This window comes from Saccoglossus kowalevskii, chromosome 4, assembly GCF_978046115.1.
Source record: "Saccoglossus kowalevskii chromosome 4, keSacKowa6.1, whole genome shotgun sequence".
NCBI classification, from domain to species: domain Eukaryota; kingdom Metazoa; phylum Hemichordata; class Enteropneusta; family Harrimaniidae; genus Saccoglossus; species Saccoglossus kowalevskii.
In genome coordinates, this window is record NC_140644.1 from 11,338,893 (window position 1) to 11,364,672 (window position 25,780).

Sequence of the window (25,780 nt, forward strand, 5' to 3'; positions counted from 1 at the left end):
AAATAATGCATGCACGATTTTGCGGGGGAAATGTCAGCACATTCAAGAAAAAAATCACCGGTTGCTCTGAATACTTCTCGATTCATTAGTCGACACCCATCAGTGTTACAAAGTGACAATCGTCAACTAGTTTAATTTACAAATCAGATTTAAAAGAATATAACCGGACGTGGTGATTAACATTTACATGCTAAATTAGGCAACCATATGAATATATGACAGCAAAAAAAAAAAAACTGACAAAATCTACAAAAAAAAATCAGAATCACAAAGCTGAAACACTTGCTAAAAATAGACTTGCTTTACTATGAGCATTTCGATCTATCATAAAATCTGATTGTGCAAATACTAACATTGCTATTTCATATGTATATTAAGTTAATCAAATTTCAATGATATTACTTAGCGCTGATACATAACTTTTTTTTTTTTTTTTTTGTATTTAAAACATTTTTATTGAGTCAATTTACATAAGCACTTTACATAGTTAAATGTATGTGTACCAAAAAATTACATTGCACAACAAACAAGTAAAAAGTCTTCACAAAAATATTACAATTTTTCAGGAATTCATGCTGATATGCTAGGTCGTTGCTACAATTTTCATAAATTTTCCCCATTTTTTTAAATGTTTTCCCAATTTACCTTTTCTGTTTGCAATCAAGTACTCAGTTTTCTGTACCCTCTGCACGAAGTCTTTAAATTCCTCAAATTTTGGTTTGTTACCCTGACATCTGCAAATATAAATAAACCTCCTGGCTATCAAAAGCAAACAGTTTAACAGGAGGGGAAGTTTTGTTTTTAACTCATTAACTTTGTTAAATTTCGGAGCAACAATTTTCAAACTGCTTACAATTTCAATTTCAATATAGTCCGAGTCAAATCTCGCCCATTCATCACGTGATTGAAGTGGAACGCTGAACATGTCAGTTGGTCGGCACGATAAAACCGCTACAACAAAACAATACAATATTTCCAGGTTCACACATATGTACGCAATTTATAATGAAAACGGATCATAATCGTACTCACAATAAGTAACATAACTTAGAAAGACTGAAAACGAACACACTTATTACACCCAAGAATATATAAAAAAAATGTCATATATAAAATAACCTGTGTATTAAATTTGGCCCGGAAGTGTCTAGTCAAAAGTTGTTATTAACAGAATCCAGGTTACTCTACTATCGCCTAGGCACGATGCTAGTAAAATCTCATGGCGGCCAGCTCCCGACAGCAAGTTTGATTGGTTGAATAACAAAAAAATCACATTGAGATCGTATGATTGTGGGGAATTCCCGCGCGTGCATTTCACTGTGCAATACAATATATCTATATTAGGCGCTGACGATCTCCCCTGGCGCGTGTCTTGACATGAATATGAATGCGTAATGAGATATCGCCAGCATTGTAGTTAGGCGTAAATGGAGTGACGTATGGCGAGCAGAACGCCGCATAGATTCTAGGCCGCGGACCACTTAAAGTGGAAGTTAAAGATAACAAACGTATTATCATTAATCAATAATACGACGCACAAAGGAATTTTATCACTCGATCAAGCGTTGACATTTTAATGACATCAAGTTTACAGGTTACTCTCAACCGACGGCTCTTGACTTCTCGATGATTCTCTGTCTTCTTCATGATTGGAGTGATCTGGAAAGTAGAAGAAATGTGATCATTACCTGTCATGTACGATGACAACCACACTAACACCTGATACAACTTGCTCGATCGACGTAGTAGTATATACCCCGTACAACAATTAGAAGTTACGTAGTAGTTTAGACCAGAAAGTGTTAAAGAGCGGTAATCGTCGCGCCACACATGCGCGAGATATATGAGTCTCATATAAACAAAGATGGCGACTTTAACTGTTGCGCAGATAGATCAACAAGTACAAACTGAGACGTTACCAAGCTTTAAATAGGTATTTTATTAGGTGTTTAGAAGGTATCAAAGGTCGAACCTCATGTATTTGTGATTTTCATTAGAAGAGCGCATTGGATTATGGGAAAATCAATGTTTATCAACACAAAAGTCGCACATACACAGCGCGGCGACTACCGCCCTTTAAAGTTGGACACAAATATGACACTTTGAAAGCGGCCCAGTGCACCGTGTCGTGCTCGATGTGGGTTTAATAAACATTGTTTATTTACACGAATGTTGGAGCAGTAATTTTGGGTTCTTTGTACTGTGTTATGTGACTATTTGATAGTGAGAACGGGAAATGTTTAAGGAACACAATTAAAAAAACGTTAGAAAATGAAATTCGATGAGCAAATAAAAAGAAAGCCCTGATGGTTTGGCAACATTCGGACGCGAACGCCTTTTCATATGTGGCATTATTTTCCTACTTTGGACAAGTGACCTACTAGCTGTACGTTTATTCCCGGTAAATCTCCGAGTCCACAGATGTACTCACAAGAAACATAAGAAACGCTGTTGTAAATCATACCCTGCACTTTTAATTTGGGTTTCGTCACAGTGCAACGTGTGGAGCGGTGGCTGGGGTTTGATGCCCAAGCATCAACCACAGCAGGTCTCCGACAACCAAAGAAGATTCTTTTCAAATACACTCATTGGAATGGTCCTTTCGATGTCACGTGATATGCATTAAATTGTTAATGTACAAATGATACAATGGTTTACCATGAATCTTTTATTTTTTTCGTTTTTTCGTTTATATATGGCTGCTGCTGGCTTACACGATAAATCGAGTCGCTTGCAACTTACACGTGACTTGGCGCAATCAACTCAGTTTATCCTGTGAACTGATGGCCACAAATTGAATCCCCTATACTAATAGTGCAAACACAAAAATATAAAAGTCTCGTCTTATAGTGTAACTTTAAGATAAAATCGTTTTCACACCCCAACAGTTAGAAAGTACGCCCATCTTCAATCTAGTTTTTGTTTACCTATTTATTTGTACACGTCAACCAATAATATGAATATGCATGAGATGATAATGAGCTAACTCATATCGACGTCATTCCTCTATTTTGAAATAAGGTTTACAATATATAAACCGGCGAATATAGTATACCTGCTTTGCTGACGTCATGTGCTGACGGTATTGCTTCTTCGATAATAGACAGTTCTGAAGTAATGCTATGGTAACCACCAGAATGTAACTTCTCTTTGCTCTCAGCTAGATCTATGTGTCTGTGCATTCCTTGTAGCAAAATCTGCTCTTTCACCACTTGCATTTTGGAGGAAACGTCTTTACCAATAACGTTTTCTAACACGGCTTTGAGGAATTGGTTCTTTGATAAATAACGCGTGAGCTGGTGTCGAGGCCATGTTAAAAAGCGGCAGTTGGACAACGCCCGGATTGAAACCTAAAAAAAGGAAACCTGTTAGAGTTGCATTCTGGGATTATTGCTAAAGTTCATTGGGCTCGCGGGGTTCTTTGTGAATTATCTGAGGGTCTGAATAGTTACTGATTCGCATGGAATCGCCCTTATTTCGAATTACTGCGGCTTTCACTAATTCGTAACAGAAGCGAATCTTTGTGAATCCATCATGCAATGCAAGGAAGCTGAAATGAACGCCAAAATTCGAACACACTAAAAATCAATACATTTTAACGTTTATCACAATGATCGGGTACTGAGCGATACGATTCAATCTGTGCCGAGAAATGTATGGCACCTTCCATATTATACATATAGATGGAATCAATATGCGTTGTACTCTCACTAAATAGTTTTATTTTATTTTTAATTTTGTCATCGAATCCACTGAGAAATACGGCCATGAAGTGTCGAGTATTTTATCACAGGCATTTGCGTGTACGACTGTGTATACGAGAACCAAAGGCAAGGGTTCTATTCAAACTTGGCTCTAAACGATGCGAGCCGAATTTCGAACCACGTTCGACCACAAGCGTCCAAACGCACAAGAGATACTAGTAATCTCCTGTTAGGAGGAACTATACTTCGGCTCCGATAAAAAGCTGCCGTAAACCTAGCAATTATCATAATCGATCAACAACTCAGAAAATAAAACGACACAGAACGATATTGAGTTGCTATAAAAAGTTAATGGTTGAAATAAGCAATATATAATAAACTATATGTCGGATAAGGCATACATAACTATTAAACGCGCTGTTATATATGCCGTTGCTGTGGACACGGTTTTGGTTACTAAGGAAACACCCACCTTACTTTCCCCGTCAATGTTGTCTATATTTGGTTCGGAGGGGATAACAATCAATACGAATTTTTCAGAATCGTATTTATACGAAATGATAATGTCACATTACCCTTTAAATTCTGTGCAGTTAATAGAGATCAACCAAGGTACATGTTTATTGACATGATAATTTCTGCATGGACAATAACATGACAACACGTCATAGACTCGGCTTGACGTGTGTGGAGTACGATAGTTCTTTTCACGAGTGATACGATGGATGTATTATGCAACCGCATTGTGACGACTGTAGTGTTTCAATGTTTACACCCCCCGCCCCGTAATGTTGCCAAAATGGACGACACACGGACATATTATATAATGTGTTCTATTCACCTTCGACACGTAGCCACTATATATTATGACAGACAATCATGCGAAGTTTGTTTTGAGTAAAACTAACTATCGACACTAAGTGTTTAGCAAATGTCATTGTTTAATCACATCGAAATGAGTAAACGTGGAGCGTTAAAGCACTTTCCATAAAATGCAATAATTTAGCATAGCATGAAGAAATCTTTACGATTTGATGCAACCAATTAATTTAACGAGTTTTATATTAGTGTTAGTTTTACATTTTACAGTGAGCGACGGCGAAACTACTATTGGAAAAAAACATACGATACTAACTGACACAACAAACCCATTCTCTTCATTCATAAACATTTATAAGTTTCACAGTTCATACTGAAACGAGAACTGCCATTGAAATTTTTAATTTTTTTTTTTTTTTAAATGAAGGGAATACTTCTGTTGTGTCGATAGTATCATGTGAATGATGATGCATATGAATGTTATTAAACGTGCGCCGAAATGTTCAATTGTTCCAAACCTTTTGCGAGAAGTAAGTGACAATTATCGCGCGCGCTTAATAAATTTAATATTGTAGGTTTACGAATTTGATATCCCGTTTAATATCGCACGTAACCAATTTTGAGCGTGTATTTTAGACTCAACAGAGAATTGTCTCATTTGCATAAACGGTCATGAACGTCGATTACCGTCAGTTTAAAACCAATATCGGCGCAATTTTTCTTACGTTTTTTGGAGTGCATTGGAAACGAAACTAGAGTAAATTCAATCGGTGGTCTTTATACAAATAGGGAGAATTAGGAATAGTGCTTCGCTCAGAACACACATACAGTTTGCTTAAAATCTGAAAAAGCCAGAGCCATTCGAATTAGCGTAATTTCTAATGACCAGTTGAGAAATATTTTGTAAAGCCCTTCTCCCCCAATGTATCGAGGCTTGGAAGTATTCGAAGACTGTGGTCAGCCATAATGTCAAACGTTCATTCTGTTACATTGAACAATAGGATTACTTTGCTTGTTATTATACAGTGTAAAAATATCAAACATTATTACCCTGCTTATTAAACTGAATTACCATGATATATGAGATAAATTTTTTATCGCCAATTTCAATATATCGAGCGAGGTGTAATTGTGTTAAATATACAATGCCTATATTATGTATTGTATTGAAAGTCTTCAACTAATCTAGCTTCAGTCGGTGTAGCGTTTAATATATATTGATATGCATGTATAATGGAGAAACGGTCTTGAATGATTTTTTTACGTAGTAATAAGGCCATATCTGAATCACTCAAAAGAACAGAATATCGCGAGTCAGATATGATGCCGCCCCAATACTGGAAACTCAATCGGAAGCATCTCACGGAAATACTCGGTTATTTGTAAGAATGGTGATGATATAAAAACCAACAACATATAATACTCAACGCCACCGACGTTTTATGTTAAATAATAACAAAACTCGACACTCGGGTACGGTACCCAATCGCCTATCTACACGTCACATTTTCCCCTCCTGCCACCGGGCTTCCCATTAACAAGGTCATTACTCACAGAAACCGTTAGCAGCTACTACGAGCTTACAATCATTTAACATATATCATAAATGGTGTTATGTAATTATCCCACAGTGGTTCCGTCACCATAGTTTGAATCACACTCACCTGTCACAGATAAGGTCACCACTCTGAATAAACTAAATAAATGATTAGTTAATCAATTGGATGAATTAATAAATAAATACTCACGAGGAACGCATCACCCGAGCCATGGCTGATTGATATCCATTCCGGGGAATCCAAGAATTCAGTCGCATGTACTTGATGAAGAGGTATGCCCTCACATGTTGTGATCATTCTAAAAACAAGAGGATAACAGTAGAGAATGACATAAGCAATTATCGTGACTGATTTGTTCGTAGATTAACTTACTGGGGCTGTTTTAAAAGCGGATTAATTGAAGTATATAACAATCTACTGCCTTCCAATCGATCAATCCTGACCCCGCGTGACCTAAGTCCTAGATTTCCTAGTAGAGGCGTAACATGTTTACTAATCTACCATCGCAAAATGTCACCGTTAAATATATAAAGAGATGACGTCAAAACTGTCAATTTTCTTTTACATATTATGATTTGCTTGCGATGCATTTAGTTCAGATACTACTAGTTACTGTATTGTCCATGTGTTTGTGAATTGATAACTGTGTAATACTAATACGGTGTTCAGAAGGAATGGCCATTACCTTTCTCTGATTACGAGCTCAAATAATCCGATGTACAGTTGGGAAAAGTCGGCCATTAATTGTTTATAGATAGAGCAGTTATACTCGGGGGCGGAGCTACGTCACAGACGTTCCACGTTGCTAAGACGCGCACCACTGTACCATGCATTTCTATGGGCTCTGTGCGCGCTGCTGTGGAACGCCGGTCGAGCCGGTGAAAATTCGAGAAAACAATACAAACTCAACTTTGAAGTAATCCCGAACAATCAAATTTATATATGTTACACACGTAGGGCTAATCTTGTTGCACTGTTCAGAGGAGTCTCAACAATCACCCCAAAGTACCGTTTTCTGCGAGTTTTGGGCCTTTGTTTTCACCGCCGCTGGTTGCCAGGCGGTGAAAATGCCCGGATGTCCCCCCCCCGAGGATACCGTTTAAAAGACAGAATATGAATGTTGAGGCTGGTTCACACACAATTGGAACACGTTTTCGGTAGCTTGGCAATATATCAATATTTTAATATCATGACAGAAACATTCTCCGGATTATCATTGGCAAATACTGAATATATCAGTTTATCAACGGTCGACGTCTCTACAGGAAAGATGATCCAGTTTCACTTTTCTCGCATGTCTTCAATTTTGCAACAATATTCCACCTTCTCCGGTGTATGGAGGTATTCACCCGTGCTATTCAATTACATATGCCGGGGATTTGAATTTCTCGACATGAATTATTATGTAGACATGTAGAGTACCTTGCTAGCATGCGATTCAAAGTGATATAATGTCGGGTGCCATATGTGACCACAAGAAGTGACGCCATTCTATGCGTAAAATTGCCCCCCCCCCCCAATCTGGATGTGGTGTGACATGTTGCAGTTAGCGTTTTTTTTAAGTTTTGTACTATACCACCGTGACTATGCCTGTTTTTAAATTGGCAGCAATGTACTGACACATGTGTATAATGCATAGTAACCTGCACACCCAGTGGTCGCGTTGTTAAAGTACATATTATCTATGTAATTCGTCCCCACGGCGTTCAGATTTTAATGATTAATCTCAAATGTTCGTAATCACCGTATTAAAACATGGGCTATGGAGTCCCGTGGACTAGCCGTGTGGGCAGCGGACACTCATAATTGGGTTCGTTGCTGTGACGCAAATTGCAAACATCACATGTCGCCGGAGATTTATATGCTCACACCCTAAGAATAAATAGCATTTGTTCTGAGAAAACATATTTCCCTGTGCTCCTGGATTGTATATCATATATTTCATGTTAGTTGTGAATTATTTTTTCAGTATAATTTTGTAATAGAATTTATTTATTTATTTATTTATTTATTTATTTATTTATTTATTTATTTATTTATTTATTTATTTATTTATTTATTTATTTATTTATTTATTTATTTATTTATTCATTCATTCATTCATTCATTCATTCATTCATTCATTCATTCATTCATTTATTTATTTATTTATTTATTTATTTATTTATTTATTTATTTATTTATTTATTTATTTATTTATTTATTTATTTATTTATTTATTTGTTTGTTTGTTTGTTTGTTTGTTTGTTTGTTTGTTTGTTTTTGTTTGTTTGTTTGTTTATTTGTTTGTTTGTTGGTTTTGAAATACATATTATTATACTTCGAGAATGGAAGGTATTGAGACAAGTACGAATATTTGAAAGTTACCATACATGTGATGTTATTGTTAGTACAAAATACACCCATGCTTGTTTTGAATCAACATAACCCAGATGAAGATAGGTAATATAAATGTACATACGTTACAAGGACAGTAATATAATCCCTAGTTATTGACAAGTAATTCAATGTATTTTCGTGAGGTCATTAGAAGTGAACTTTCTGCACCAGCTCAAAGAACAGACCACGTTGGTACTATTTCGGGAGAAATCAAAGATGGCCGTCGAAATCACCAATATGAAAAACATGAATGTCACATCGCAAAAAATATTGACTTTTAAACCGTCCGACATTTTATTGAACACAATTCAAGAAATCAAAAATATTCTAATCTGATTTCACTCATGCTAAGAATTATATGTGACTTTTAGGGAAAAAACACTTCATCATATTCACTGGAAGTATTTAAACCGGAAGTCGAAAATATCTATATCAGTGCAATACAACCTGATAATGTTAAATGAGCATTTTTATGCAACAGACATATGTGTGAGTCTCGCTAAAACTTGGTCGAGATTGTTTATTGATTGATATTATAAGCACGTTTGAGAGATATTGGACATTAAAAACTACTGAGTCATGTAGATAAGAGAAAACGTCTATGATGAAAACCGGCATACCTTGCGAACATCATTTATCATTGAGGGCAAGGTAAAACATATACGCACGCGCAGAGCATTCTTCAAATCCTCTGTAAAAGGAAAGTGCATCGCAGGTAATATTCCGATCACTTCCGATTGCCGTCAGCGTGTATAGCAGTTACATTTCACCAGTCTCTTATACCTTCAATTAATGATATTGGTGCATCGATTATCAAAGAATGTTTTGATCCAGTTGCCTAATTTATATTTGATTGTTGCAAGTAACTGAAATTTACCAGCAGTTGCAGTCTAAAAATATATAATGGCAAATCATGATGGCCGGAAATCTGTTTTCACCATCTGTGTTCTTGTGCAATTATATTTGAAATAGTTGAATGTCAATTAGCCGACTTGATATTAATGAAAAGTGTAGACATTAATCCGGAATGACACAACCTGTTCGACACAAGGTAACCTCGCCTCATATGGGCAACTACATAACATTCAATATCATTAATAAATTACAATGTACGTTTTATACTGTCTTTTGGTTTTAGATAAACTGGCACATTTTACCAGCTTAACAATGTAGGATTACGTGCTCGTACCGAAACATGAGACTGAAACTAAATAAACTCGTTATAGTCGAGTGGAGTAATCATTCAGTGTATATCTAAAATGTTAATCGTTGTCGTTTTGCTCTATTACACTGCAATAAATGGCCCGTCAAGTGATGTTCCAGGGTCAGTACAAGTTCAGTGATTGTTAAGTGTATTCAAATGTTGAGTCTTATGAACACCTGACTGCTCAAAAATGAAATGGTTAATTTCATCGCGCGATATCTCAATGTTCTCAACTCACAATTGGAAAGTAGAATATCTAATCAATCAATACGTTAAAATAAACTGTTTTGCTGTTTTTTGTATCACTTGTTAATCTAGTTTTAGTACGTCATAAATTATTCGTCATTTTTCGTCCTCGTTTGCAGCTGTTTTATTTAATAAGGTCAATTTATGTATTCATTTGGTGCTACAACACTATTTCTTGCAGGTTAAAGTTCGACATAAAAGCGCGAATTCCTGAAATACGTACAGTCGGTATCTACAAATGTAGATATGCTTCAGCTGCTGACGTTAATATGAGTCGTGAACGAACAGCGACCGAGCCTGTAATCTAATGATATTCTAGAACAACTCATCACGCGTACTTTAAACCAGCAAATCGTATATTGGATATTGTGTGTTCAATTCCCAGGGAGAGTCAGTCCCACAATGTATGAATAAGACTCATGTTCTAGCTTTTAAATGTTGTATGAAATACGGGTGTTTTGGGTGTAAATTTTGAAAAAAAAATGAAGAGACAAATTCTACATTTTCACCAAAAGAGGATGTTAAAACAGAAAAGTTTCCATTGTTATGTATTCATGATATTTAGAACGGATACTGACCGTAGTATTACTCCCTAATACATCGTGGAAGACCCTCAAAAAGAATATTTCAACACAATATACAACTGATTAAAAAAAATTAGCAAAACGGAAATAGAATTACTGAGGAGTCCCCAAGTTTTCGCAAATCAGGATACAAAATGTAATCAGTGACAGCCCTAGTACGGAGAGTATCTCACTGGGAGTAGATTCGATTGCCAACATCTGTAAAGTCACTTTATATACGTTGATATTTGTGCATCGTGGACAGCTGTGACGGATTCCACGCATTACTGATGTTCAAAACAACAAAGCACAAAGTAATATACCTCGTGTTTTCGTGAACACACCAACACCGATGAACGAATTTAATGTAGATTAACTACCAATCTCAATATCCCCTTGACCACACTTTATTATAGCACACAAATTGTATGATGTCATTCCAAAAAAATAAATATATATCTTGTATTAGATGTGTCTAAGAAACACATGAATATTTTTCTATGCAGCTGCAATTGTTCTTTGTGCATGGAACTACATACCACAATTAATATGCATCTACTATGCTGGGCCTAAGACGAGACGTACTTTACGTTATAAATCACTTGAAAATACGACGCAGTTAATCACGTTTTTAACATCACGAATTTGAAACCCTGTTTGATATCTTTTATTAGAATTCCCATCAATACACATATGTACAACAACAAGAATCCTTCTCAGAAATAATACTCGAAGTTGACCTTAGATAAGGAAGCCAATATCTCACAATAGTTATTATCTAGAATAACATATAAGTATAAAGTATAAAACAACCTTGCATATGCATGATAATTATGCAAGTAAGATAGATAGACCAACGTATTGTGTTTGCACATGCTTCGCTGCCCTGATCTACCATGTATTATGGTGTACATCGTTTGTTTTGTTTATGTGATATTTTGTCAATTGTGGCGGTGTAACTTGATTTTTGGCGGTGTGATTTACGTTCTTGAGCATGGATAAAGATATCGCTTGCGTTTGTTGTTGCTTCTAATTTTATTGAGACATAGTCTACATTCCCGGGATAAACTGTAAACATTGCCGACTTATTGTTGATTAATAGAAAAATACCATCAAAAATTGTTTCCTAGTCGTTTAGTTTATGTTCTTGAGTATGAATAAAGATATGGTTTGCGTATATTGATATTTCTAATTCTACTGAGACATAGTCCACATTCCCGGGATAAACTGTGTTTATTGCCGGCTCATTGTTGATTACTAGAAAAATGCCATAACAATAGTTATGTTCTGATAGTGACGATAGCTTTGTGATATAAAACTGTGATTGGTTAGAAAATGACCTCATAGACAATTAATATATTTAGAAGTCTATCCGAGGAGATTTTACATACGAATAATCCCCAGCAGTGATCAGAGCGAGCCAAGATTGTGATTGTTTGTTATCAAAACATAGTTGGTTCATTAATCATACATTCCAGATGTGGTCTTACAAATACAATCATGACTATATTGAAATTACCTAAAGTAAATACCTGCAGAGGATAAATGAAACACCCGAGATCACTTAGAGGCTGTATGCCATATGGTCTATATCATTCACCCATTTATTTGACCACATATTGTGGTGTACATGTAAGTTGTTTTGTACAAGTGGTTTATTTGCCAATCGTTTGTTTTATCGCCAATTTCAATATATCGAGCGATACTCTGTTTATACCTTATGAAGGAAATAAACCAGGGACATTTTCTTTGAAGTTATCAGCCTTTGCATAAATTAGGCTAGTTGGTGTTAATCGCTTTTGGGGCAACTTTCTGTTTATTCAGAATCTAGAAAATTGCCAAGATAGAGTTACAATACTTAATGTTTTTAGTCACTGTAGAGCTCAGTATATTATGGTGATTATTTTATTCTTACAAGGCGACATAATTATAAATTATGCTAAGTAACATCGCACAGTACATGTGCTGTTAGTTATTGTTGTTAGCTACAATTTCCTTTCTTCCTTATTTGTTCTTCTCTCTGACAGTAAATTTATCTATTAGGCGGGATATCTTTGAATTATTCTGCCTTCTACTTCAGCATTCTGCATAGTTAACATCAAGGCAAAATAGATCGTCACATTACTCCATTAGACACCTAAGTGCCAAATCTGTAGCTGAAGTTATTGCTTAGAGTGTACGGTTCCAATGTTTATTCGACCAATTTGGAAAATAAAGACACTGGATCAGTTTATAATTAAACCAAAAAAGTGGAAATGATACAGGGGACGGGTCAAGGGTCACGTTTATCATAATATGTACGTTCAAATTAATTGAAAGCACATGTACTATATTACTGTAAGGTAATAAATAAAACTACCTGCACTAGATTATGTAATGAATGGTCTCAGCTTGAACCTTGAGATTAAGGCACATTAATAAAGCCGAAGAAAATGTTTAGAGATGATAAACCGAATACTAAACCAATTTTAGTATGTGATAGACGGCAAGTTACATTTGTGGAAAACTGAAATAAAAAATAAAATCAGGAAAATTCAATCGAATCTATGTTCAATCCGATTAAAAAATGTCAATTTGTCATATTACAATTATGTTACATTTGTATTATTGACGTCATCCTATCGAACTCAAGGGTAGAACTGAACATTCTCTGAGATGGGTCAGACACAGTCAACATTCCCTTGGAAAGATTTGAATTGAAACTTCTCCAGTCGTGGAAATGTTAAGTTCATTGGATCAAAACAGTTAGTTGACAAAATACAAGTCAACAAATACGGTTCGACATTATTTTTCATAACCTTAAATGGCGAGTGTTCGAATTTCATGTATTAACAAACTGTGGCTGTATTTTGAACGCGTATACGTCGCTATAAGTCCCATATCGAACAGGATGCGGCGCGACGACCACCACCCTTTAAAAAAATTGGAAAACGATCGTATAAGTGCATGTCCCGACAGTATGCTAACTAATTAATCATTTATGTAATTTATTGCATTCATATTGTAACACTATGTATGCAAATGATAAGACATCTGCATGCATGTAATGTACATTATAATTGAGATTACACCAGGGTTCACAATAATCCCACTAACGTTTTATTCATGACATCATTTCAATTTAGAATTACCTACTGGTTATTTAAAAAAAAAGGTATTTACTTTTATCGATAAGCATGTCACGTGATTAACACATCATTATATACCGATCAGTCCACCCATGTTTTTCGATGATGTGATTGCGCCTTGCGATTAGTTGGAAGCTTGCCATCTCTGACAGCGCTGGCGAGGTTTGCGAGGTGCTATATATATGTTGTATGTATTGCATGGGGAATAATCTTACATGTAACACACGTACATGATATGTACACGACCTTGGAGACCGCTGGTTTGTAATTCAATCATCTTGTTGTCTCTGCCAACAATGCTGTAATAATAATCTCACGTATTCCAACGAAAAATAACTTAGAGCAACGGCTTAGAAAATACAAATTGCAAAAGGGATTATGTAAACATTACTGAGCAACCTTGTGGAGATGTTTATCCCATACAATTATACCGCAACTATATTGTATATCAGCTATTTATGGGAAATGAGATTCACTCATAAGAACTGCACTAAGGATTCATTTAGTCATTATGTGTTTATATGTTTCATTATTGTCATTCATCACGATCACAAGCACAGCTCCTGGCATGTACTCGGGTGGGGGTAACAGGTGCAACGACTTCGTATTAAAATAATAACGCGAAAATGAAGACGACAATCACATCGCTTTTTAGTACAGTTGGTAAAACTCTATACACGAACATATTTATAGTGTACATTAGACTATAAAGTACCGTAAAAGAGTACCATCGTCATTGTACACAATAGAATCCAATCGCAAACCACCCGCTACACAAGAGGCACGTAATGTACTTTTCGTTTTCATTTTATTGAAGTGACCGCCAATCAATTATCTTGATCACCACAACTTGACCTTTAGAAAAATATGACGCTTTGACCTGCCCCTGTATAACAGTTTTCCAGATGACACTTTTATACGCATGTGTCGAAAACATTTCTCTATAATATACGCTCTGAAATGAATATACAGGGCATGTTATATTATATTAGATTATATAATTAGTTGTCAATTCCACTCGCTCACATTGCGGTAGCCTCGTATCACCACAGATTTGATTTGTCTGCTGAATCGCAACTGATGTGATTTTCCAAATAGGTTTACTAGTTTCACACGTGGTATATTAAATGACATCATTACTAATGTTAGATTTAATTATGTGTGTTGACAGTAATGATATTTACTGTGTTCAGTTAGATTTTGAACTAAATGATAACACTATGTTATATCCTCAATCAATAATACAAACCTGTGTGTATGTGTGTTGATGAAGAATGCATGTAGGTAATATTAACTCCCATGTGATGCATCTTACCATTGATTTGGGAAATATTATTATTAGAATATTTGGTAATGGTAAAACGGTATACAATGTAATATGCGTTACACTAAGGCATTACTAGAACAGACCCCTTATCAATCAGGTCATTAATAAATAATTCTTCGTACACAGACAGTTTTTTACAGTTGGAGAAGACTGTAAAGACAGTGTGCTTTAAATTTAAGTATATTGTCGTTCTTACGCAGTTGTTGACCTTAGTGGTGCCCATATTTCATTCATTGCAAGCGAATAATCACCTATAGCTAGGCAGCATGTATTGAATTATTCCCAAGGCGCTTGAAGTATGTTGGCTCACTATCATATGTATCGACTACACACAATGCATGTAAGAAAGTATCCATGGGGGAATGTGTGCTTGTAATTCAATCGTACCATATAATCCGGTAGTCGTGCTGATAACTGTCGTCGGGCCGTGGTAATGCCTCACAACAGCCGCAATTCAAAGACTAATACATGTATAATGTATAAGCTAGTATATCGCAAATTCTTTTATACAGTTGTGAATAGACCATTTTCCGTACACTGCGAGAATCACGCGTTATGCGTGAAATCAAACGTAAAAACAAGACAAACAAAGGTCATAGCGTCGTAGTCGCGTCAAACATCGCGTGGGATTCGACAAACGCGAAAGTATTTCGGGGACATTTCCATGCTTAATAATGTGCTGTCCACATTTGATGATAGGCAATTTCGATTAAGTGAGGGTATTCGGAAGCAATATTCCTCTGTCGAAGATCGGCCGGTCAATGTAAGCTGCGAAATAAAGAAATTCTAGTTCAAAATCAAATCGTTCGATTTTTGCGGCAGACGTTCGACGCGCGTCTTTCATGCATCTCGCGAGATCTCGCAATTGTTCGGAAAATCACCTATTGACTCACCGATCGTGATATATACAATGTATTATCTGCCAATGGATAGAGATCATGCTTTGCTCTATAATTTATATCGAAAACGTCCTCCAACATGCCTCAACTTATGTACGTGCACGTACAAAACATGTTGCCACTTAAATGGTGTTCACATGCTGTGCATATAGTTTTTTTTCTGTAAAAATGAACGTCGCATCACTCACATAAAGAGACAGAGAGAGATTAGAGTGCATTATTAATGTAGGTTAGTGTTTTTTTTTTACGGTGAGCACAATTAACGTATGCAATACATTTACACACTATGCAATAATTGCTCACTTCTCATGAAGGGTCAACATTGGAACACACAATGAATTTTTATACTGACATGCTGGTTCACAAAATATACAATATATATATAGTATAAAATGCGAACTATATTCACAAACCTGCCACACAGCAGTAGCGAAACCCGTTCATCACCGGGCGTAACATCTTCACGGGCGTAGAATTCGCCTTCTTTAAGTCCATATATTGAAGCAATTTTCGTGAAATTTCTGAACTGCTTTCGTGTAACACGCAAGGGCTCAAACAATTCGGCATACACAACTTCCAGTTCGGCTCCTATTTGTACAGGCCATACGTTGTAAAATATGCGCAGAAGTTGACCAATGCTTATTAGAAAATACAGGAAATTCCATCCAAAGTAATCAGGCATGCATGAAACTGTTATTCCCCATACAAACAGGAAAAGAAAAGCGAATATGAAGACACATCTCAGGAAAAGTGCGTGTTGAGCAAATGCCTTTGGTGTAAGGAAGGCAATGGCAAGGCTAACATGCCCGACTTGGAAGAGTACGTGCTGTGGTTCCAACCACACAGGACAAATGGAGTTATTAACAGTTACGTTACCAGACGACTGTACGGCAAATATATCGTTTGGTAGTTCTTTTGAAGAATTGACATCTTGGTAGGACATTGACACCGCAAAGTTATATGTTGAGTACTCTTCTGTCGCCATCTTCGTTTGCATCTGAACAAAAGACGGTTCAAAACCTGATTCGTTTTGCGTGGGCGATAATTTCTGTACTGGCACATTCAGCAAAGAGAACTCGGTGAGTTGGTGTGTATAAGATTATTTGTATATTGTTGACCAGTTAAGGCTAATTCATATCAGTAACCGAATGCGATAAGATGAGTCTGTAATACAAAGAGATAACACGTGATAACAGTGGGTCGTCTGCTCGCTGTAATGGCGCCAACAACAGACCCGACGCTGTGGTTCAGGAACGAGTCGTCATTGCTTGTAAGTTAATTAATCAGACGTGTAGTAAAGATCAGATTCAAATTCTTTCACAGGTATCGTTTACTCTTCGCTTGAGCAGCTCCCCCCTAGTCTGTACAATTCGAGTTGATCGGCAGGCTATCAAACTTGTCAAGATGCGCATTACAAATGCGCACTGTACTGGAAATGCTATCAGGAATTTATTCCTCAAGCCATTCTGTTCAGTACACTATTGAGACTGTGTTGATGCATGATATTATTCATTGCGAGTTTCAGTCGATGTGTGTGTACTTCACTGTAACCCCATGCACAATCTGAACTCAAAATACGTCTTCAATAATAAATATGCACAGTCAGGAAAGATTAGTTTATAAAAAGTAGCTTACTGTAATGTGCCTGAGTCATTGAAAAATAGTATAAATTAGACATAATAGTATAAGCAATTGTAAATAAGTGAATAAAATAAAATGAAAAATAAATAAATAACACGGTATAGCTTGATGTGGACCATTCGACAACTCATACACGAAAATTTCATCGAAGATTCGATAAATAGCAATAACACGCTAAACAGCTGTCTCCACAGTGTCGACATTATGCTTCAATTTGATTTTAATCGAGAGTGGCATATTTATCCATATATCATTGTCACACATCTCTACATATTAAATGATTTAGTTGAGGTAACTTAATATTAAAAAGAGAATTACTCATCGATAAGCAACAAACATACATACAGACCTAAATGTTGAAGGCACCAATGCAATTATAATACATTCAGTTTGCACATCATATTGTGGATTGATTGAACATAGGTTTACAATGAATTGAATAGAACGTCTGAAAGCAATGCTATATACACATATTATTTAATATAAATGGAACAGGGTGGGATTTTACAATATTACATAACTCTGCTTAATACGAATGCTATACAATAACTTGAATATATTCACAATCAAATTTATCCTAACTGTCCATCATTGAATACACTAGACGTTCTGGAATATATATATGTGTGTGGTTATTCAGTACATCGATGTACGATTGTACAATCTTGACGAAATGTATATGCATTATTAATTAACTTTCATTTTCATATTTACAAACCACGTGATCAGAGAATTGTCGAAAATAATTATTTTTTACTAATTAAAGTTGGCGCAAATGATATCCCCCCTGGAGAGTCATTATAAGTACCTACCTTTTTTCAGAGTTATATGTCTTAACCACAGATCGTAAATCGTCGTACGTAGTCTGATAAGAATTTTGTAGGATTTATCAAATACGTCGCTCCTTTGGGTAAATGCTGAATGATATGTTAACGTGTTATATTTTGTCATGATATCATCTCGTTTGTGTTCTTACAATAATTGAACGAGCTGTAAATATGCTTTTATAACGTGCCACACACAATGTCGTCACAGCGTCTTCCAAACACCCTTTTGTAGTCCACTTACTATACGTGATTGGTGCATAGTGTCGATACACCGCCGACCCCATAGAAATGTCGTCCTTAGTATAATGAATTGTTGCCATGGTAACAGTTCGATAGTTGAAGTGCGCCAACAAAGCTGTTTTTTTCTCGCCATGTTGTCCAAGCTTTGTCATATGCTTTCTATAAGGCGATTGGTATAATTGATATGCAAAGACAAACAGGGTTAAGCTGACATAATGTATGCAAACTGTACTGATACATCTATTGCAGTGGCACAACATATTTATTATAATTGATATATATAATACTACGGATCCGAATCTCAATTGCAAGTATAAATATATATTAGTTAAATTAACTCGTATAGAGAAACGTTCGTTAAACACAGTACGAGTATCTGTAAATAAGGAACATTATTGCTGGATGTACAGCGTTACACTGGAAGTGCTGATTTCTGAACATGTCATTGAATGGAACGCCAAATATCGTAGTAGAAACACAGAAGGTTGCAATTGGAGTGAAAGAACAAATGAGAAATCCGCCTGTATAAACATTTTCTGATACTTAAGACAGAGAAAATAAATGCATCAAATACTTCAATGGTCCAGAGTGTATGGAAATAATTGATACCGCTAAAGTCAGTATCTTAAGTATGTGCTTGGTAAAAAAAAGAATCATTACTCGAAACCCCTCTCAGACACTTAAAGACAAATGTCACATACAAAGAAGCCTTTGTCAATGGTGTTTTACAATGGAATAGGTTGTCGAAATGAACTATATCATTTCAACATCAAGCTAACCTACGTTATATCGTATATGAACCGAGAATAATTTTGAATTACACCCTTAGAATCTACCTAAGGGTGAAATGACTGAACTCACTGTCTCGTTCATGTACATAAAACTGGAGAGGTCAACCAATAGCGACATGGCTGATTGATTAGTAACGTCAATGGAGTCCTGCCTTGATATAGCTCAATCGCTGGTTGACGTATGTGGGTATGTCAAGTTGATTGCCTAATTGATCTGGTCTTCTTGCAATTGGCTATCAATTTCTGGCGGGCATTTGTTGATGATATATTCATTAGCATTTGATTTAATCTCTTATTGTATCATTTTATTATAATGATGCATTGTGTAATGTGGGAATCAGTCAATCAGGGTGTTTATTTTGATACTTCACCTAAGTACTGGCAGTCTTCCAACTTATACGACTTATACGGTCACGACTTGACGAAGATGTGAACTGTAATGTAATGGCGGCCAGTGAGATTGTTTATATGACAGTTTCTTGTTTGTTGATCAACCAATACTTCTTACTAAATAACGTGTATATGGGCACTTATTCACAAATAAATCATCAAATGCAAACACACATAGACGCATACAGTGGGCACTGACAGTTAAGAAAGACCAGTCGTATTTAAAAACTGCTCCATAAAATGCAAATAGGCCCTGTATTAGAACACAGATACATAATAAAGTGTACTGAGTGTTTGCGGAAGAGAGATTGTGGGTAATGTAGAAGGCGGGAATGTGTATTGAATCAGGTAGGTTTGTTTAAGTCATTACATTTTTAATCATGAAATGAAATGATTATGACTGATCAACTAATGTAGTCAAATCGATGCTTAAGCCACGCCATTAATGCAAACATGTTTATTAAAGCGGCATATGAGAATTATCTGAGTATTATTATTATTATTTAAAATAATTTTAATGAATATTAAACTGTCATTTCCTTGCGTCTTGAACACAAAAATGTGAAAATTTTCATCACGTCAGTACTGAACATTATTACTTTTCAATTTAAGTACATGCTTTTCCGAGAAGTTACACAGTGACCTTTAAATATATATATATATATATATATGTATATGTGTGTTTCTGATCAATCACGAAATACAGGAAATGTATTAACTATATAATCTTATACTTAACAATTCACCTCACTGTGTATATAATAGTATATACTGTATCATTTTCGCCGTCTGGCAAGACAACATTCTGAAAAATCTGTAATCCTTTAGGAGTCTAGAGGATTATTGTAACACCCTTTTTCGATTTTCTGATTTATCAAGACATTCAATCTATAATCGCCAACAGTATTATCCGTATTTTGTTCATCTACTTTCATAGCCATATAAACTACATAGGTTTATAATGTATCAACACAATTTTGTCTAAATAAATACATAAATAAATAAATACTTCGTAGAATCATGTACAGTGACGGCGTTTTATTTTATACTCCATCTACAGTGATATAAGAAATATACGAAATTGGATGATCATTTATCAAAATCTAAAATCATATTGCTTTTACACACCGTATAGTGTTCTACTATAAATAATCAAATACATATTTATTTAATTATGCCCACTAGCAAAATAGTATATGATATATCATCAAAATTACAAATGACACGTACGCCCAGAATCTACATTTACATTTAGAACTGATTGTTAAATATGCAAATTGAGAAGCCGTCAAATAAACCTCCATGGATAAACGAACTTAAAAAATTACACACATGATTTTCTCGAATACCCCATGAGAGAGAAATAACAACAAATATAGTCGCATCATTACTAATTATATGCTACAGTAACGCTGAAATTGCTTAGTTTAATAAATAAACAAATAAATAATACAACGCCTTACGTTGGGACTCCTTACATCGCATAACACATTATATCATGCTAACCACTACTGACTGTACACAAGCAGAGTCGATTTAAAAGAACGGAAGTGATAAAATCCGTTATTCTAATCAGTTTTCAGTTTTAATCGCGCGACAGCAGTTGTGTTGTCGTAATTATTTATACCGATGTGCAAATGTGCCATGTAACATAGCAACCTGGACATACAGTCGAAACAGTTGCTTCAATAGAGACTATTTGCACCCTCGGTATGCGTGACATTTGTATTAACTTTACGGAACCAGCCCATAGAATCGCCTTAGTTACGACCACCTAGTCATGAGAGTGATTGGCAAGTATTGGTGTCAGATGGAAGAATGTTTCTCTGTGTACGTTAAATATCAACGGTGAAACGAGTGAGATTCAGTGGTAAGTAATTCATCGTATTCAATCTATGTACGGCCCTAGATTTGTTCATAATAATGTGTATAACTGTGTATATATACATTAAATAGTGACTCACTATATTTTCCATGTCGTGAATAACCCCTTGATCGCCTTTTTATTCCCGCCAAAATTTTGGGAAAATATTTTGTCTATTTTTATTTATTTTTTCAAATTTTTTTTTGACAAATTGTAATTTTGACCATTTTTATAAGCTACAGTTCAAAATTGTGGAGCAATTATGAAAACAATTATATGTGTTTTTTGTGTGTGAATGGTGACAGAAGTTGACTTTGGCGCTTAAAGCGGGGGGAGTCGTCACCTGCGCATGCGTCAGATGGCTATAACGTGTCATTATTTACAAACAAGCGTCTGCCATGAGAGTTTGCGTTTTTAGCGTGTGTTCTTATCGTAGCTTGGGACTCAATTCCCGCGCGTGCGCGTCTGACCCTCCCGCTTTAACGGGTGAAGAATAACAGACTCGCGTTGATTAGAACATGCAATTCATTTACGCAATATACGCAATATACAATTGAAAAATAAGTCACATAGAACGCATCGCTTGGCAAATGCACAGGGGAACCCACACTCGTAGATCATTCAAAGCGATAAACGATAATTCATTCAAGAATGATTTATATCAATCGTAACAGAGAAGTGTTACAATGGGTCAGATGGAGATAAAATAATCACATCAGAATATTGATACCCATTTGGGAAGAGTTGATTAAGACACGAATTAATAAATGGTGATTGTCAACTGTAATCAAGAGTAAGGTTTATATTTATTATAACCACTGTATTGATGTATACCGGCTAGCTACAACGTGCAGTTGCTAACACAAAGGTTGCTAGAAGACCTTGTAACCGTTTGTATCGCTGTTATTTTGTAGTTGTACGCATGCGCATTGTGTGTGTGTTTTTTTAGAGTTGTGTTAACTGATGTTTATACCACTTAAACATTATTTTAAGTACCCTCCTTAAAATGTGTAAAGACTCCTCGTTATTTTGTTACATGAAACCCATGAAGCATGTGATAAATTGTAGTCACGATCGAAGTGCTCAGCCTTGGTTTCTGTAAACTAGCTGAAATAGACATGGTGGTAATATGGCGCTTCTTTTTAGGAACACATTTCGATCACTTACGCGTGGGCAACAAAATTGCAGAATTGTGTGATGAAGCTTTTTGGGTTTACGGAAACCGCTTTTAAGTTATTTTAGTTTGGCGTGTGGCAAATATTTTACATTTAAGAGACTCATCACGTGATATAATTCTGCAGCTGAGAGATCGAATACCTGATATTGAATATAGTTATTATAATTACTTGAAATCTTGCCAGTATTCAGATTACTGACCTAGATACTTCCCCTATGAGAACGACGTTCTTCAATAAACTTGTTTACATGTTGCCTATAGAGAAGAGTGTATGGCAATATTAGTACTCACTTTTATTAACTGACACGTGATTGAATTTCAGCCAATCAGCTTGGCGATTTATAATAAGCACGTTTTATTTCACTGCCCGAGTATACAACTAAATTTACATTTCCTTTTGATACAAGGACATTTGATTATCAGATGGCCAGCATTTGCTACATATCCCATAATATACAAAGATAAGCGCTGCACGGAAAATGTACCGAGGGTATTCGCAATGGAAATCACTTCTTAGTACATTTTCTCGAATATTAAGCAGATACACCCACGGCGCATTGTGCTCAGATACGACTGAATATCACTTATAGACAACTCACATGTATATTTCATAACCGAAACTCAACATGAGTCGATCGATCGATTGATTGATTGATTGATTGATTGATTGATTGATTGTGGATTACATCCGTATTGATGACGTCTATACGTTGTACTGCTAACATAAATTGTATATTGTGAATTCTTTATTGTAAGTATGAATATGAACATTTGAAGTATTTTGGTATCTACCTCAGACTTTGTTAAAAGAGTATGTGAATAACTGAATAAAAAAATGTAAATAGTGTATTTATGTGTTATTTCGCAATGTTTGGCGTAATTCTAAAACGGCGAATTGCTGTGTTAATGAACAACCTATACTTGTCTCATGCCTTTAATATATTTGCAGCATTCACACCAGTCACTTCTTAGTATAATATTGATGCCCTAGGCTTTCCACGTGTTCTCGTTTATTCGTCGTAGTCATGACGATATGATATATGCTACGTTAAGGCATAAGTAGCTTTCATGATTTGGTAAAAATAAATGTGTCTGTGCACATCATTTGACACATTCGCACGTGTGTGACGTAGCATATGTGTTAGTATAAAACCAGCCAGTCATTATTTCAATTGCTTCAGGGGGAAATACGCGACGCGGCGTGTGCCGGATTTAGACATACATCAAATCAAATGTTTAATAATTATTTGTTTAAATAACTTGGAGGATGCTCAAATTATAGATACAATCGGGGTATATGGTGACGAGATTACGTTTTGGTATTGATCGGATAATTTTTCAGTTATTCCTAGAAAACGCAATTTGTACGTTTCTAGTAATTGTCTAAAGTGCTTTTATATTCTAAGTATGTTAAACTCATTGTTCATTTTTTACTTAAGTGTTTCAAGAAACCTAGCAGACACCACCTACCTTCCACTCAGTAACACTGATAATTTCTCATCACCAGGAGTAGCATCTTCTTTGGCGTAGTACTCCCCTTCGTTCATTTCAATTATTGTAGCATGTTCCACGAAAAACTTGAACTGTTGACTTGTTAGGTGTAGAGGTCTAAAGCGTTTGATGTACAGCTCCTTCAGCTCTTTGCTCATCTTTGCCGGCCACATATCGTATAAAAGACGAATCACTCGCCCGACGCTGATCAGAACAAACACACAATTCCAACTGACGTTATCGGGCATACATACAACGGTGCATGCCCAAACGAGCAGGAAGAAAAACGCGAACAGAAATGCAAACCTCAACACTGTTGTATTTGGCGTAATAGAGGCAATGGCGAAACTGACTTGTGCAAGCTGGAATAATGCGTGTTGAGGTTGCGACCATACAGAGCACACAGAGTCTAGAACAGTGCTCATGCTTTGTTTCCGCGATTCTGACTGGTACAACTGCCTACCAGTACAGAAAAAATGAAAATAGAATTGACTACGTATTGTTATATTCACGGGTAACCGTTATCTTTATGTCGGAATGTATGCATAGTGTCAATTGCGTTGCCCGCTGCACTTACTACAGAATATTTCCACCCCAACAATCACGTCGAATACGATTGTCAACGATTCACGACTTACACACGTGACACACAGTACCGTGTTTCTGCCAGCATGAAATCGCTCGGCTTTTTCATTCACATGAGGAAATAGAGCATAGCAATCACAACTAATCGAAGACCGAATAAGATGTACAAAATGTATTCTTCTTTGTGAATATTGAAAAGTGCAAAGTGATATTAACATATTCTGTTATTTGACATGAAAAAGTTACAAAATAACCGAATCGCTGAGCGTTATCGGTGTATTCAACAATCATTGTTCAATTTCCGTATTTCTGTAAATACAGATTAGTTTATAGCGTTTATTCGGGCATAAATTCCATAGTAGGTCGATGCGAAGGTCACACACGGGATTCAATAACTGCCACTCCATTATGATGTCAACTAGGACAGGGAATAAGACTGAATGGCAAATTGATGATGTTTGTGTAATGTACTGTGAATGGTTGTGAATTATTTATTTGATTGTCTTAGCAGTACGATTTGATTCATACATAATGTCAACATGTGACATCAAACAACGATATTGAAGGGTGGTGGTCGTCACGCAGAGCGTGTTCGAATTTCATGTAAACAAACAGTGTATTTTACGCGCGTTGTATACGTCGCTATGAGTCCCGTATCGATTTCGATCGCGAGTCTTCTAATTTCACATCTTTGATGATTTGGGGGATATTGTAGTTAGTTTTACCGATTCTAATCTTTCAGCATAACTTATACACTGCATTTAGTCGCGTCTATACAAATATCACATACCATCTAATTTTGCATCTCGCCGCCATTGAAACTATTTTGATTGTGTATGTAAATGTATTTGCATACACTTCCGTGTACATTTCCATTGTAAATATATCAACTTCTTTCATTTGTGTATTGATCACATAATTTTTTTTTTGTGTACTGTAAATTGAC

The 25,780-nt window shown here is 35.8% G+C and overlaps 1 protein-coding gene across 1 annotated transcript; it reads right to left on the reverse strand.

Annotated features, from left to right (window-relative positions):
- Positions 1-99: 99 nt before the first annotated feature.
- On the reverse strand, positions 100-24,477 carry LOC102808750 (popeye domain-containing protein 1-like). Its single transcript, XM_085498484.1, has 4 exons — positions 24,229-24,477; positions 6,272-6,380; positions 3,056-3,350; positions 100-1,659 (listed from the first exon to the last, which is right to left on the reverse strand). The coding sequence occupies exons 1-4, from the start codon at positions 24,420-24,422 to the stop codon at positions 1,589-1,591; spliced, it is 669 nt and encodes a 222-aa protein (XP_085354610.1). The 5' UTR covers positions 24,423-24,477; the 3' UTR covers positions 100-1,588.
- Positions 24,478-25,780: the final 1,303 nt, after the last annotated feature.

Coding starts and splice junctions, on each gene's coding strand:
- LOC102808750 (XM_085498484.1), bottom strand. CDS start 24,422: ATGTGGCCGGCAAAGATGAGCAAAGAGCTGAAGGAGCTGTACATCAAA. Junction 3,351..6,271: donor GCTCGGGTGATGCGTTCCTC/GTGAGTATTTAT, acceptor TCCTTTTTTTAG/GTTTCAATCCGGGCGTTGTC. Junction 1,660..3,055: donor ACATGACGTCAGCAAAGCAG/GTATACTATATT, acceptor TCTACTTTCCAG/ATCACTCCAATCATGAAGAA.